Below are 15,599 nucleotides of genomic sequence, written 5' to 3'. Positions count from 1 at the left end.
CCTAGGTACTTATAGATGTCCACATATTCAAGGTCTGAACCATCCAGGGTGGTGATGCTAGTCGGGCGTGCGGGTGCAGGCCGCGAACGGTTGAAAAGCATGCATTTGGATTTACTAGCGTTTAAGAGCAGTTGGAGGCCACGGAATGAGTGTTGTATGGCATTGAAGCTCGTTTGGAGGTTAGATAGCACAGTGTCCAAGGACGGGCCGGAAGTATACAGAATGGTGTCGTCTGCGTAGAGGTGGATCAAGGAATCGCCCGCAGCAAAAGCAACATCATTGATATATAAAGAGAAAAGAGTCGGCCCGAGAATTGAACCCTGTGGCACCCCCATAGAGACTGCCAGAGGACCGGACAGCATGCCCTCCGATTTGACACACTGAACTCTGTCTGCAAAGTAGTTGGTGAACCAGGCAAGGCAGTCATCAGAAAAACCGAGGCTACTGAGTCTGCTGATAAGAATATGGTGATTGACCGAGTCGAAAGCCTTGGCAAGATCGATGAAGACGGCTGCACAGTACTGTCTTTTATCGATGGCGGTTATGATATCGTTTAGTACCTTGAGCGTGGCTGAGGTGTACCCGTGACCGGCTCGGAAACCAGATTGCACAGCGGAGAAGGTGCGGTGGGATTCGAGATGGTCATTGACCTGTTTGTTGACTTGGCTTTCGACGAGCTTAGATAGGCAGGGCAGGATGGATATAAGTCTGTAACAGTTTGGGTCCAGGGTGTCTCCCCCTTTGAAGAGGTGGATGACTGCGGCAGCTTTCCAATCCTTTGTGATCTCAGACGATATGAAAGAGAGGTTGAACAGGCTGGTAATAGGGGTTGCGACAATGGCGGCGGATAGTTTCAGAAATAGAGGGTCCAGATTGTCAAGCCCAGCTGATTTGTACGGGTCCAGGATTTGCAGCTCTTTCAGAACATCTGCTATCTGGATTTGGGTAAAGGAGAACCTGGAGAGGCTTGGGCGAGTAGCTGCAGGGGGGGGCGGAGCTGTTGGCCGAGGTTGGAGTAGCCCGGCGGAAGGCATGGCCAGCCGTTGAGAAATGCTTGTTGAAGTTTTCGATTAACATGGATTTATCGGTGGTGACCGTGTTACCTAGCCTCGGTGCAGTGGGCAGCTGGGAGGAGGTGTTCTTGTTCTCCATGGACTTCACAGTGCCCCAGAACTTCTGCCTGAAGAAGCTGGCCTTAGCTTTCCTGACTGACTGTGTGTATTGGTTCCTGACTTCCCTGAACAGTTTCATATCGCGGGGACTATTCGATGCTATTGCAGTCCGCCACAGGATGTTTTTGTGCTGGTAGAGGGCAGTCAGGTCTGGAGTGAACCAAGGGCTATATCTGTTCCTAGTTCTGCATTTTTTGAATGGAGCATGCTTATCTAAAATGGTGAGGAAGTTACTTTTAAAGAATGACCAGGCATCCACAACTGACGGGATGAGGTCAATGTCCTTCCAGGATACCCGGGCCAGGTCGATTAGAAAGGCCTGCTCACAGAAGTGTTTTAGGGAGCGTTTGACAGTGATGAGGGGTGGTCGTTTGACTGCGGATCCGTAGCGGATACAGGCAATGAGGCAGTGATCGCTGAGATCCTGGTTGAAAACAGCAGAGGTGTATTTGGAGGGCCAGTTGGTCAGGATGACGTCTATGAGGGTGCCCTTGTTTACAGATTTAGGGTTGTACCTGGTGGGTTCCTTGATGATTTGTGTGAGATTGAGGGCATCTAGCTTAGATTGTAGGACTGCCGGGGTGTTAAGCATATCCCAGTTTAGGTTACCTAACAGAACAAACTCTGAAGCTAGATGGGGGGCGATCAATTCACCAATGGTGTCCAGGGCACAGCTGGGAGCTGAGGGGGGTCGGTAGCAGGCTGCAACAGTGAGAGACTTATTTCTGGAGAGAGTAATTTTTAAAATTAGTAGTTTGAAATGTTTGGGTATGGACCTTTAAAGTATGACATTACTTTGCAGGCTATCTCTGTAGTAGACTGCAACTCCTCCCCCTTTGGCAGTTCTATCTTGACGGAAAATGTTATAGTTGGGTATGGAAATATCAGAATTTTTGGTGGCCTTCCTGAGCCAGGATTCAGACACAGCAAGGACATCAGGGTTAGCAAAGTGTGCTAAAGCAGTGAGTAAAACAAACTTAGGGAGGAGGCTTCTGATGTTGACATGCATGAAACCAAGGCTTTTTCGATCACAGAAGTCAACAAATGAGGGTGCCTGGGGACATGCAGGGCCTGGGTTTACCTCCACATCACCCGTGGAACAGAGGAGGAGTAGTATGAGGGTGCGGCTAAAGGCTATCAAAACTGGTCGCCTAGAGTGTTGGGGACAAAGAATAAAAGGAGCAGATTTCTGGGCATGGTAGAATATATTCAGGGCATAATGCGCAGACAGGGGTATGGTGGGGTGCGGGTACAGCGGAGGTAAGCCCAGGCACTGGGTGATGATAAGAGAGGTTATATCTCTGGACATGCTGGTTGTAATGGGTGAGGTCACCGCATGTGTGGGAGGTGGGACAAAGGAGGTATCAGGGGTATGAAGAGTGGAACTAGGGGCTCCATTGTAAACTAAAACAATGATAACTAACCTGAACAACAGTATACAAGGCATATTGACATTTGAGAGAGACATACAGCGAGGAATACAGTAATCACAGGTGTTGATTGGGAGAGCTAGCTAAAACAGTAGGTGAGACAACATCAGCTAATCAGCTAGCACAACAACAGCAGGTAAAATGGAGTTGACTAGGCAGAGGGGGCCGGATTAACTACACACAGAGCCTGAGTGCGGCTGGGGCCGACAGATAAAACATAAACAAGCAGAATGGAGTACCGTGATTAATGGTCAGTCCAGCATGCATCAGCTATGTACCCAAGTGATCAGTGTCCAGGGGGCAGCGGTGGATGGGACAGGGAAGCTAGACTGGTGAGTATTATCCAGATTAAAAAAACTGTCTGGCTGTGCAGAAGGTAAAAGCCGCTAGCAGTGGCTAACAATAACTAAATAGCTTGTAGCTAGTTCGCTGGTTAGCTTCTGGTGGTTCCTGAAAGTGTTCTAAAAATGTTAAATAATAGCGATTCCGTAACACATTGGGTGAGGCAGGTTACCGGAAGATATAATCGAATTAAAAATCGAAAAGAGATTGAAAGTAAATATGGGTCCAGTGAGCGGTTGGGCTGGCTGGGGACGTGGCGATTCAGACAGTTAGCAGGCCTGTGCTAACAAGCTAACAGTTAGTAGGCCGGGGCTAAACAAGCTAGCAGTTAGCAGACCGGGGGTAAACAAGCTAGCAGTTAGCAGGCCGAATTAGCAAGCAAAGCAGATAGCAAGGGCTAGAAAGTTAGCCTTTGGGGGACGTCTAATAACCGAATGGATGCAAGATCGAATCCCCGAGCTGACAAGGTAAAAATATGTCGTTCTGCCCCTGAAATAAGGCAGTTAACCCACTGTTCCTAAGCCACCGTCATTGAAAATAATAATTTGTTCTTAACTGACCTGCCTTGTTAAATAAAGGTTAAAAATAAATAAACTCCAAAAAATCTCCTCGCGTTATTTCAGTCTCAGCCTCCAGTATGTGTGAACCAGGTTGCACGCTCCCACCAGATTGTTTGTATCTGTGTGCTATATATTTATGGAAAGAGTTCCTTAGTAAACTTAGATGGCGTAGTATCGGCTACACTTAATCTCTGCCACCAAGTACATGGATCAAATTACCTGGGAAAATAATAATAATAGTCCTACTTCAAAACCATCACATGAAAGAGTTTCCCAACTTCTGCTGAATTTCATTCAATTAAATTAATATCCCATATGGCATTGCAGACCATACACTGCCACCCTGCCCTAGGGGATACACCTACACCTTTATAAGGATCAGGATGTTTGTGTATCTGGCGTCCTGTAATTGTGCCTTTAATTGATCTGCTCCAACCTGGATGGGAAAAATATTTATTTTCCTATCGCCACCTTTACCTTCCAAATACCCTGGAAGCAGAAAGAGCCTGGAGAATGTTTCAGCATTACCCTTAATAATATCCTTTAATATCACCTTAATATCTTTCTCTCTAGTCATCTCTACATGCTTCTTGATCAGACAACACTCTGAGATGTAACATGCAGGAAGGTATGCATTGCCTCAACATACACACACATTCAGCTCATCTCCTTCAGAATGGCTAATCCGATTATTAAGCAAGGCTTCGCTGGTGGGTCCATCTCAATATTGTAAGTCCGTAGTAGCAGATCTGTGTGTGTGTGTGCTGGGTAAATTACCCTATGAAGAGTGTCTAGCCAACCTCTTCCTATTGCTCCCTATGGACCTGGCCCATCTAGTATATAAAATAATTGAGGAACGCTGTTAGATAAAATAATTGAGGTACAAAAACGTTATTTTGAAATAATAAGGTGAATGAAAATGATTAAATATACATGAGTCTTTCTTGCGTACACACACTGCATACGCTCGCACTTCTGTATACAAGTCTAGTTCTTTGTAACGCCTTTTAAATATTCACACCAGGAGATTGGTGGCACCTTAATTGGGGAGGACGGGCTCATAGCAATGGCTGGAACTGAATTTTTGGGATGGTGATCGTACTCATCAAGCACATGGTTTCCATGGGTTTGATACCATTCCATTCATTATTATGAGACGTCCTCCTCTCAGCAGCCTTCTGTGATTTCCACATGGTACTGCAAACAATTTTTCCCCACAGGGAAAATAAAGTCAGAAAAGTAAAGCACAGCACTCCTGATTCTGCTGTTTTGGGGTATTGTTAGAGAAGTGCTTGGATATGGTTTGTGTGGGATTGAATAGTGCTAGACAGTGTTGAGAGTGGTACAGAGTTTGAGTAATGTTATGATTGTGTTATAATTGGAACTTTACCTTTGAATGGTTGAATGGAGGGTTTGAGCTTGTCCAGTCTGAAGAAAAAGGGGGTTGGCTGAGCGGTTGCTGATCCCTCCTTTTTTGAGCCGGCACGAGGAGGGTGGGGCTTGTTGAACAGCTGAGGTGTCAAAGGGTAGAGGTCATTCATAGAGACAACCCTCACTTTGGCCATCACTGACTAAATATGGCACAAATCAAGAGCCAACTGAAATATACCCCATTTCTACAACCAGTACCTCCTAGATATGTGTAATGGTAGATTGTCAAGGCTTCTCTCCTTCCTACCTGTTTGGGAACCTGTCCAAAGTTATTGACGTATCCCTGGATGGTACTCTTGATAAGGGGGTCTCTGAGTGCATCCTGCCCCCTTGTCCCTTTCCCTCTCTGGGCGTAGAAGTAGGGGTGGAATGTGTTGAGGGACTCTACAGCGGCTGGTCCCTGCTGGCAGTGCCCAAAGATCAGGTCGATCCACAGGTGGAGGTGGGAGCTAACATACTCACTCTCCAGAGCCTGGGGGACAGAGCAAAATAGTAAGATACAACACAAACGCACATGCACCCACATACAGTGGTTCTTCCTGTAAAAGTTGCGTCATACTGCTCACACCTTGAGGGCTGCCGCAGAATTCTATGGCACGTTATTTAATTGTCAACCAATGTTGTCATTCATTTTTTTTCACCTTTATTTAACCAGGTAGGCAAGTTGAGAACAAGTTCTCATTTACAATTACGACCTGGCCAAGATAAAGCAAAGCAGTTCGACACATACAACAACACAGAGTTACACATGGAGTAAAACAAACATACAGTCAATAATACAGTAGAAAAATAAGTCTATATACAATGCTATAATATAATGCTAGTTAGTGCTAGTATGACCATGAGAGGGCATCTTTGAGAACCATGACTTTTTGTAATATTGGTTGTACTAAAGAATTTAAAAACATTTTTTGTAAGAACATAGTATATGGGATTGATTTTAAATTTAACTTCAAAAGTTTGATTAATATTATGGTGTTTCTGTGAAAAACAAAACCCTGGCACTGTACAACATGACCGTTTCCACACCCTAATTGTAGGCTAACCAACACCCAAACAGCGATTCAGTGAAAATAAAAATCTCATTGTTTTATCAAGACCAGTCCCATGCTTGTCTCAGAGCAGCGTGAAATGGTGGTAAAACAGTTACCCAGTAGGCTATTGCTTCAAATCCTATGTGAGAATGCCATTCATTGACTACAGCTCAGCGTTCAACACCATAGTGCCCTCAAAGCTCATCAATAAGCAAAGGACCCTGGGACCAAACACCTCCTTCTGCAACTGGATTCTGGACCGCCACCAGGCAAGGAAGACAAAGAAATATCCGCAGCATTGTCACAGAGGTGATGGAAGGTTTCATCAAGCAGCTGAGTGACTACTTATAGCAATATTTTGTTGCTATTTACATAGGCCTAAACATAACTAAACATTTATATTTATATTATTGTACCTAATGTTGGCTGTTAGGCTAAATGTTTTTTTTTCTTCTCCAAATGCAGACAATGACCCAAAACACACTGCTGCCCGGGTTTGCATTGCAAATGAGGGCATAAACTGGCTGAAGACGCCAGCAGAGTAAGTAGACTTTTATGTTGTAAAATATAAATAAATAAATAAATAAAAGACCTACAACACCTACGGTAGGCCTACAGTATATCTCAAAATATGTATTTCATCTCTACATGTATAGGTCTCCTGATTTAAACCCAATCTAACTTGTTTGGCATCAACTGAAAACATGAGTCCGTAACTCTGCCAAGCCTACAGTACAAGCAAAGATTAACTGGTTTTATTTTATATTTATTGAACTAGGCAAGTCAGTTAAGAAAGAATTCGTATTTACAATGAAAGCCTAGGAACAGTGGGTTAACTGCCTTGTTCAGGGGCAGAATTTTGTGTCAATTCATAAAGCGTGCCATTGAAAATCTCCTCCCAATTATTTTGCAATCTATATGGCTCTCAAAAGCATAATCAGTGCTCTAACTCCCCCTTGCGGTGGTCTGGAGCATTGAAGCAGTGACGCAGGGTATTGTACTAAACCAAAAATGACCTCTATGTCCTGCAGCATAATCTCCAAACTTTTAGTTGAGCAACCACTGTATGAACATATGGACGGACGGACAGACAGACACAAGCACAGTAATATAAATGCACTCAAGAAACATCCAATTCTTTGAATAGTTGAATATATGAAAATGTACGAGGAGGACCTTCTAGCCACATACAAACCAGGAGCAACTCGGATAGGAGAGTTAACCCTAAAACCATAATTCATCCGCAACAGTATGAGATACAAACAAATCTAAGCCATTTATAACCTCTGAATTATAACTCAAAGTGTGAACAAGGAAACAGAAACTCATTAGAAAGCCCAGTATCTATCAGATTACTCAGGTGTGATTTCCTACATGAGTCCATTTAAAAGTGAGGAGCAGGAAAATGTTGTGAGCTAATACTCTCATCACGACCAAATCACAGAATAATTTGCCTTGAATTAGCTTGGATTAGAGACATGTTTTGAACATTAGAAATAGTGGACATTATGACCAGAAGTCTCCGTTAAGGAGACCTTAATAACAACAGATCTCAGTCTCATAACTGCTTTCTATTGTTCATATTGTTCCATATGGAGTTAATTTGCATATCAGGAAGAATAAACATGCAGCTAAAACAGCTAATTTGGTGGGAATTGGAGGCAATATGAGATTTTATGAGATTACAGACTGATAAACACCATATACAGGCCTGGAGTGGAGTGGAGGGGGAGGAAATATAGCGAGAGTGAAAGGGGAAAAAAAGAGAGAAAAATAGAGAGAATGAGAGAGAGAGAGCAGGCATTCATCCCGAGTGTCAGGCTGTAGTAACAGAGTTATGAGAGAGTGTATTGTGTGTGTACTTAATGGCTCTGAAAAGCCTGTTATCCTGTAATGCCAGTGGTTTTAAACACAGTAAAACAAGCCTTTAACCTATTTATAATAGGCATTTGTTGATGAGCACAAGAGCTGATTATCTATTTAAGTGCAGAAAACAATTTCACTCTTTCTGGTTCAACCCCGAGCCCAACTTAACGGGACAGCATGAATGTTTACCCCTTTCTTTAAAATTGTTAAGAAGTGACTGGGCCTAACGAATAAGGGATATCTCCACTAAGATGGATAACAGCTAAAACACTAGCACACTGAGAGCAGTCAGTCCTAAAAATATAGAATTAGAATGACAAGAACCGACCTCCCCATCCCTGTGCTATCTCCAGCCATTGTGCCCCCTTAGAAAGGCACTTAACCCCTAAACTTTTCCAGGGGTGATGCACTGTGGGTGTTTGTGGGAATGTTTCTCAGGTGAAAAATACAAAAAATATAAATGTAACAGTAAATGTTTCATCCTACTGTACTTATTGTATTCATGGCAACTTTACGTGGTCGGCAGACTAGAAGATATGTTTGGTGTACAACTAACAGCATGCGTGAAAGGCAACTGACCTCTCGGTGAACTCTGATGAACTCCCGGGGGTCTCCCTTAGCCCAGGGAGGGAGGACAACGTCCCCTAGAGTGGTACCGTCCTGCATACAGCCTGGAGACAGACACAACCATCTTCAGAATACATATTCACCATCAAAATACACACACATACAATACACACCTAGTTTGAAGTGGTTTGTGTTAACCAGGAAGTCAGGTAGGTAGTAGAACTCTGGGATCAGCTCTCTGACATCGCTCATGTTGTCTCTGGAGGCGGAGTCCCAGTCCTTCTTCACACTATGGAACATCCTCTCTGCTATGTCATACCCTCCCTGAGAGAGAGAGAGAGAGAGAGAGACAGAGAGAGAGAAAGAGACACACAGAGAGAGAGCGACATCAACTTTAGCTGTCCAGTCATGTCATTGTTACTTAAGCTACCTGTACATTTGTGTGGCTGGATTGACATAAGAAGTGGGTAAGAATGTACAGTATGTCCGCGTGCTCTTGCGTGCACACATTCATGCACATGTGTGCGTAATGGCAGAAGATGCATCGTTTTTCATTGCAAACTAAACTTTGGAATAGAAACATTTAATAAAGTAACCTAAACCATATTAAACACGTTTTCATTCTTGACATCCAGACGTTGACTGAAGCTTTTAATTTTTCCATAAAATCTTCTAACCCCTTGATAGAGATGCCATGAGGAGGAATGTAATTTACTGCAAAACAATTACCTTTATTCAATGAGAATAACACCCATACTGGCTAAACTCTGTTAGGGACATAAATTAAGTTATAGATATTACTGCAACTGCACACACTAGTCTCTGGTTGAAAGGAAAAAGTGAGCACTGTGTTTACAATAAGCTAATATCTTGATTGTTTTATTGTTTAATGATAACTATCAAATATGCAGACCTTCTCATTAGCATCTATTGGATTCCTAGACTGGAAATCAGCAGCTTTTACAACCAAATGGGGATTCTTCTTTTGTTTTGTAATGTTACCACATTTATTTGCTTAATATACACTGAAAAAATATATAAACACAACATATAAAGTGTATGTAACATACACATATGTTAATTGAGCTGAAAAAAAAAGATCAGAGAAAAGTTCCATAGACACAAAAATATGATTTCTCTCACATTGTGTCCACAAATTTGTTTATATCCCTGTTAGTAAGCATTTCTCCTTTGCCAAGATAATCCATCCAGCTGACAGGTGTGGCATATCAAGAAGCTAATTAAACAGCATGATCATTACACAGGTTAACCTTGTGCCGGGGACAATAAAAGGCCACTCTGAAATGTGCCGTTTTGTCACACCACACAATGCCACAGATGTCTCAAGTTTTGAGGGCATGCTGACTGCAGGAATGTTAACCAGAGCTTTGCCAGAGAATTTAATGTTCGTTTCTCTACCATAAGCCGACTCCAAAGTCGCTTTAGATAATTTGGCAGTACGTCCAACCGGCGTCGTGTGTGCGAGCAGTTTGCTGATGTCAACATTGTGAATAGAGTGCCCCATGGTGGAGGTTGGGTTATGGTTGGGCAGGCATAAACTACGGAAAATGAACACAATTGCATTTTATCAATGGCAGTTTGAATGCACAGAGATACCATGACAAGATTCTGTGGCCCGTTGTTGTGCCATTCATCCACTGTCATCACCTCATGTTTAAGCATGATAATGCACAGCCCCATGTCGCAAGGATCTGTACACAAATCTGGAAAGCTGAAAATGTCCCAGTTCTTCCATGGCCTACATACTCACCAGACATGTCACCAATTGAGCACGTTTGGGATGCTCTGGATTGACATGTACGACAGTGTGTGTCACTTCCGGCCAATATCCAGCAACTTCGCACAGCCATTGAAAAGGAGTGGGAGAACATTCCACAATCAACAACCTGATCAACTCTATGCAAAGTGTGGTGGTCACAACAAATACTGACCAACAGATGCATATCTGTATTCCCAGTCATGTGAAATCCATCGGGTTTAATGGGTCTAATTCATTTATTTCAATGGGCTGATTTCCTTATACAGTAAAATCGTTGAAATTGTTGCATATTGCGTTTATAGTTTTGTTCTGTATTTATTGAAATCTCATTTAAATTCATTTGTTTCTAAATTAAAAAGCTGAAATGGAATCCAGCGAGTCCAAAATAAGGAGGCAGTCATTAAAGACATGCTCTGCAACTTTGGTAGTTCATACATGCATAATCTATGAGCAGAATTATTGTTTTACCTCAATTCGCCACAAAATCTCTAGTTTGAAAGCACCATTTTCCCTACATTTTCAACAATGTGGGCCAGCCCCCTAGCAATTCCAGTTCTGGCCAATGAGCTTCAGCACCTTGCCATTTGAATGACAGCTAGCAAGATGTACATATAGCAGAGCGATAGAGAGATAGCAATGACGTGGTGCACATATGTGACGTAGTACGCAATTTTCAGGGACCACTTTTTGCTCGTGAGCGCTACTTTCAGAACTACAGGCTAAAAATCATACAAAAGTACAGGATAATCTTTTTAAGGATTATTCGTTTTATGACATCTACAGAAAAGCCCAAAATAGTATTTCGACATACATTTTCTGGTAAAATATTTGTTGTATTTAATGTACTGTGCTTGCTCTTTAGCTCAGCATACACCAGTGGAACAGTACTATGGAAAAAAGAGATACAGTATGTACAGGCCTCTGTTCCAGCCTAGCACGAATACAACTTCAACTGACCAACTGGCTGAATCAGGTGTCTTCGGGTTGGTCTGGAAAAAAAGCCTGCACACCATGTTGCTCTCCTGGACCTTGGTTGAAAAACACTGGCCAATGGGTGCACATGCCAAGATGTAATGAGCCAAACAGAGCAGCTGACCCTTGACCTCTCACCTGTAGGGTCAGAAAGGTGTGTGAGAAGGGTTCCATCCGAACGAGGAAGGAAGACACGATGATGGCTGAAGAATAGTGGGTACAGTAGTGACACCTCACTGCCAGGTCACCTAGAATAGCCAAAATACTCAGCCATGAATAACCAATACAACACTAAATGCATCCTGTAATGAACTATGAGAAAATCATGTGATTTGACACTGTATTGCTTCAGCTTGTAGGCCACACATGTTTAAATATCAGTGATGTTAGAACTGTGGGCAGTGTAATGTGAAATTAAAGTGTTGAGTTGTTGCAGTAGGGGTTGCAGTTAGTACAACATCAGCACATGGTATGGTACACTACCTTCACTATTTTCCACTTCATTAAATCTCTGAATAAACATGTCTCTCCTCTTCTCTGTCTGGGCTCCCATTGGTTTCGAGAGGTCACGAAATGTCGCCGGTTTGGTCAGATCCAGGGTCTATCAATAAATAGTATATGACATGTAAATATGCAATCAATAATATAACAATTCACCCTTCACTAAGCCCTGTCCCCTTGGTTACTGCTGCAACCTCGATCAAAGTTTTCCCAGGAAGCCCAATAGCCGTTTCAAACCACTGGAGAAAACCCCTCACAATGATAGTAAACTGTGTTTTTAATACACAATGAAATTAAACAGACTACCCCTTGCTAATCAGGAGCCTCTCGAGCATGTTGTGGTGGACTGGCATTATAATTGCTTCACAGGAACATGGTAAAATAAAGTTTGTAGTGTGGTGAGCCTCTGGATGGCTCTGAATGCACGGTCAGCTGAGCATGCAGTCAAAGCTACTTACAGCTTGTGGAGCCAACTAGTGCTCTCAAATTGTATCCTCCTGATGTCGACAGCATAACTACCATAAAAAGCCGATTAAACAGTTGGATCACATACATCTATGCTCTAACTAAACCATGTTAGAAATTCCAATAGCAGTGTGTTTTCATTTAAAAAATCCCATTATTGGCATGTCCCACATCCTGTTTGTCCAACTTCTAGGAAGATTTTAAATCCCTTAACCCCAAGATTTTCCCTACGTTTTCACCATCATTGTAAAGCCCAAATTATTTACTTATTTAAAGATGCACTATATACAAATCGCTCTCTGCCATTTCCTGGTTGCTAAAATTAGAATATTTAGCCAAATTTCAGTTTGTGACAAACCAAGCAAGTAATAATGTAGAGAATCATTGTACCATCTAAACCGCTGGGAAATATATTTTCCATAACCCCAAATATGATATTTTCAGCTGTTTGAAGCTGGTGTACAAAACGGAAAGTAAAAGTTGCACAAACAAAACTTAAGAATGGGAAGCATAGAAATAGCACAAATAGAACAGTTCTACTACTTCTTAGACTTTCTTTCAAAATTTCTATGTGAATTTGGTTGGGTCGCCAAAAAAGTTAGATATTGCAGCTTTAAATGTGAATAGTGATTCATTTACATTTGTCCCTCAGGTTTAAGGTCATCCCTGTAACGTGAACTGAACTCTTGTTTCAATTTGATAAAACTAATTTTGTACATTATTTTCTCAAAAGAAACACCTTATAGTCAAATCATTGTGTAGAAGCAGGTATGCTGATTATACTCTATTTGGCCATTTTATGGTGTTTTATGGTGGAAAACTGAGTGCGTCGGAGCATAACACATCAACCCTATTACATATAGATAGATAGGCTAGAAATGTTTTAACAAGTTCACATGTTTGGTTAAACTTGCATTCAATTGCCCCTCCCTGATGCACACAAGCTTCCATATAGTCCTTTTTCTTAATTTAAATTCTTGAGATGGTCATGCTTGTTACTAAGTTGAACATGCGCTCTTTATGACAAAATTAGGTTAAATAAGTAGTTACAAAGCCAGTATTATTACAGATATGAGACATACAGAGACAGAGATGAACACAGAGATACAGACACATATACAGACACACAGACAGACAGAGACAGACAGTATTACTCCTCACCTCCGACTTGTAGTCAGCTAGGACCCAGGGGAAGACGGGGTACTGCATGAGGTCACTATAGGTTCTACCAGCCAGAGTGTTTAAATGCATCAGGTACTCAAAATTACTAATATCCCCACGCTGTCAGAGTAAAAGAACACAGACAAACACAATCTGTATTTAGATAATACTGCTCTGTCAGAGAGAACACACACATGCATGATATATCATGTTGATAATACTAGAAAATATTAAGAATATTAAAATATGTGTTTGCCACAATGTTCACAATAAATACAAACATTTGTCAGTCATAGAAAAACAACTGAAGTTCTCAGTAGATCACTATCAATTATGTCAAACAGTACAGTACCTGCCATTTCACCTGAGTAGTCTTCTCTATCACTGGAGTCTTCCTGAACAACAAAACAACAACAGAATATCAGAATATCAACTGTCAACTGCATTAAGCCACATCTACCAATTTACATAGGCTACTCTACATGCCCATGTTAGTCATGTACTCCAGTACCATTCAATGGTTTTTCTTTATTTTTACCATTTTCTACATTGTAGAATAATAGTGAAGACACCACAACTATGAAATAACACATATGGTATCATGTAGTAACCAAAAAAGTGTTAAATCAAAATATATTTTATATTAGAGATTCTTCAAAGTAGCCACCCTTTGCCTTGATGACAGCTTTGCACACTCTTGGCATTCTCTAAACCAGCTTCACCTGGAATGCTTTTCCAACAGTCTTGAAGGAGTTCCCACATATTCTGTGCACTTGTTGACTGCTTTTCCTTCACTCTGCGTTCCAACTCATCCCAAACCATCTCAATTGGGTTGAGGTCTTGTGATTGTGGAGGCCAAGTAATCTGGCGCAGCACTCCATCATTCTCCTTCTTGGTCAAATAGCCCTTACATAGCTTGGAGGTCTGTTGCGTCATTGTCCTGTTGAAAAACAAATGATAGTCCCAACAATTGATAGTCCTTGTCTCATCGCGCACCAGCAACTCCTGTGGCGGGCCGGGCGCAGTGCGCGCTAACCAAGGTTGCCAAGTGCACGGTGTTTCCTCCGACACATTGGTGCGGCTGGCTTCCGGGTTGGATGTGCGCTGTGTTAAGAAGCAGTGCGGCTTGGTTGGGTTGTGTATCGGAGGACGCATGACTTTCAACCTTCGTCTCTCCCGAGCCCGTACGGGAGTTGTAGCGATGAGACAAGATAGTAGCTACTAAAACAATTGGATTCCACGAAATTGGGGAGAAAAAGTGGTTAAAAAAAAGTGTTCATTCAGTATTGTTGTAATTGTCATTATTACAAATAAATAAAAAAGTTGTCCGATTAATCGGCAGCGGCTTTTTTGGTCCTCCAAAAAAAAAAAAAAAGTCCTCGGTGTTGAAAAATCATAATCGGTCGACCTCTAAAACATACCTTCGTAAAACTGACCAACCTACCGATCCTCGACTTCGGCGATGTCATTAACAAAATAGCTTCCAATACTCTACTCAGCAAACTGGATGCAGTCTATCACAGTGCCATCCGTTTCATCACCAAAGCCCCTTATACCACCTACCACTGCGACCTGTATGCTCTCGTCGGCTGGCCCTCGTTACATATTCTTCGCCAGACCCACTGGCTCCATGTCATCTATAAGTCTATGCTAGGTAAAGCTCCGCCTTATCTCAGCTTACTGGTCACGATAACACCCACTGATAACACCCACCTGTAGCACGCGCTCCAGCAGGTATATCTCACTGATCATCCTCTAAGCCAACACCTCCTTTGGCCGCCTTTCATTCCAGTTCTCTGCTGCTAATGACTGGAATGAATTGCAAACATTGTGGTGGTCCTGTAGCTCAGTTGGTAGAGCATGGCGCTTGTAACGCCAGGGTAGTGGGTTCGATCCCCGGGACCACCCATACGTAGAATGTATGCACACATGACTGTAAGTCGCTTTGGATAAAAGCGTCTGCTAAATGGCATATATACATTGCTGAAGTTGGAGACTTATATTTCCCTCACTAACTTTAAACATCTGAGCAGCTAACGAATCGCTGCAGCTGTACATAGCGCACCCAATCTACCTACCTCATCCCCATATTGTTTTTATTTACTTTTCTGCTCTTTTGTACACCAGTATTTCTACTTGAACATCATCATATGCTCATCTATCACTACAGTGATAATTTGCTAAATTGTAATTACTCTGCTACTATGGCCTACTTATTGCCTTACCTCCTCATGCCATTTGCACACACTTTTTGCACACACAGACTTTCTTTTTAGCCAGCAGCCTAAACACTGTGACTAAACAGTTGCTAGATCAAA

At 42.2% G+C, this 15,599-nt stretch overlaps 1 protein-coding gene across 4 annotated transcripts in view; it reads right to left on the bottom strand.

The window, feature by feature from the left end:
* wdfy4 (WDFY family member 4) overlaps window positions 1-15,599 on the bottom strand; it is a 201,020-nt gene that overhangs the window by 28,433 nt on the left and 156,988 nt on the right. For all 4 annotated transcript variants that reach the window (XR_008078773.1, XM_052478455.1, XM_052478453.1 and 1 more), the window contains 8 exons: window positions 13,634-13,676; window positions 13,282-13,401; window positions 11,638-11,755; window positions 11,293-11,402; window positions 8,576-8,726; window positions 8,415-8,506; window positions 5,183-5,407; window positions 4,895-5,015 (listed from right to left, as the gene is read on the bottom strand). Coding sequence is in view for 3 of the 4 variants with exons in the window: in XM_052478455.1 (XP_052334415.1) it covers window positions 4,895-5,015; window positions 5,183-5,407; window positions 8,415-8,506; window positions 8,576-8,726; window positions 11,293-11,402; window positions 11,638-11,755; window positions 13,282-13,401; window positions 13,634-13,676 (980 nt within the window). In the remaining variant the exon portion in view is untranslated. The remainder of the gene's footprint in view (window positions 1-4,894; window positions 5,016-5,182; window positions 5,408-8,414; window positions 8,507-8,575; window positions 8,727-11,292; window positions 11,403-11,637; window positions 11,756-13,281; window positions 13,402-13,633; window positions 13,677-15,599) is intronic.

Source organism: Oncorhynchus keta, chromosome 2 (assembly GCF_023373465.1).
Source record: "Oncorhynchus keta strain PuntledgeMale-10-30-2019 chromosome 2, Oket_V2, whole genome shotgun sequence".
In the NCBI taxonomy this organism is placed as follows: domain Eukaryota; kingdom Metazoa; phylum Chordata; class Actinopteri; order Salmoniformes; family Salmonidae; genus Oncorhynchus; species Oncorhynchus keta.
Note: the sequence above shows the minus strand (reverse complement) of the source record. Positions and strands in the feature narration are given on the sequence as shown.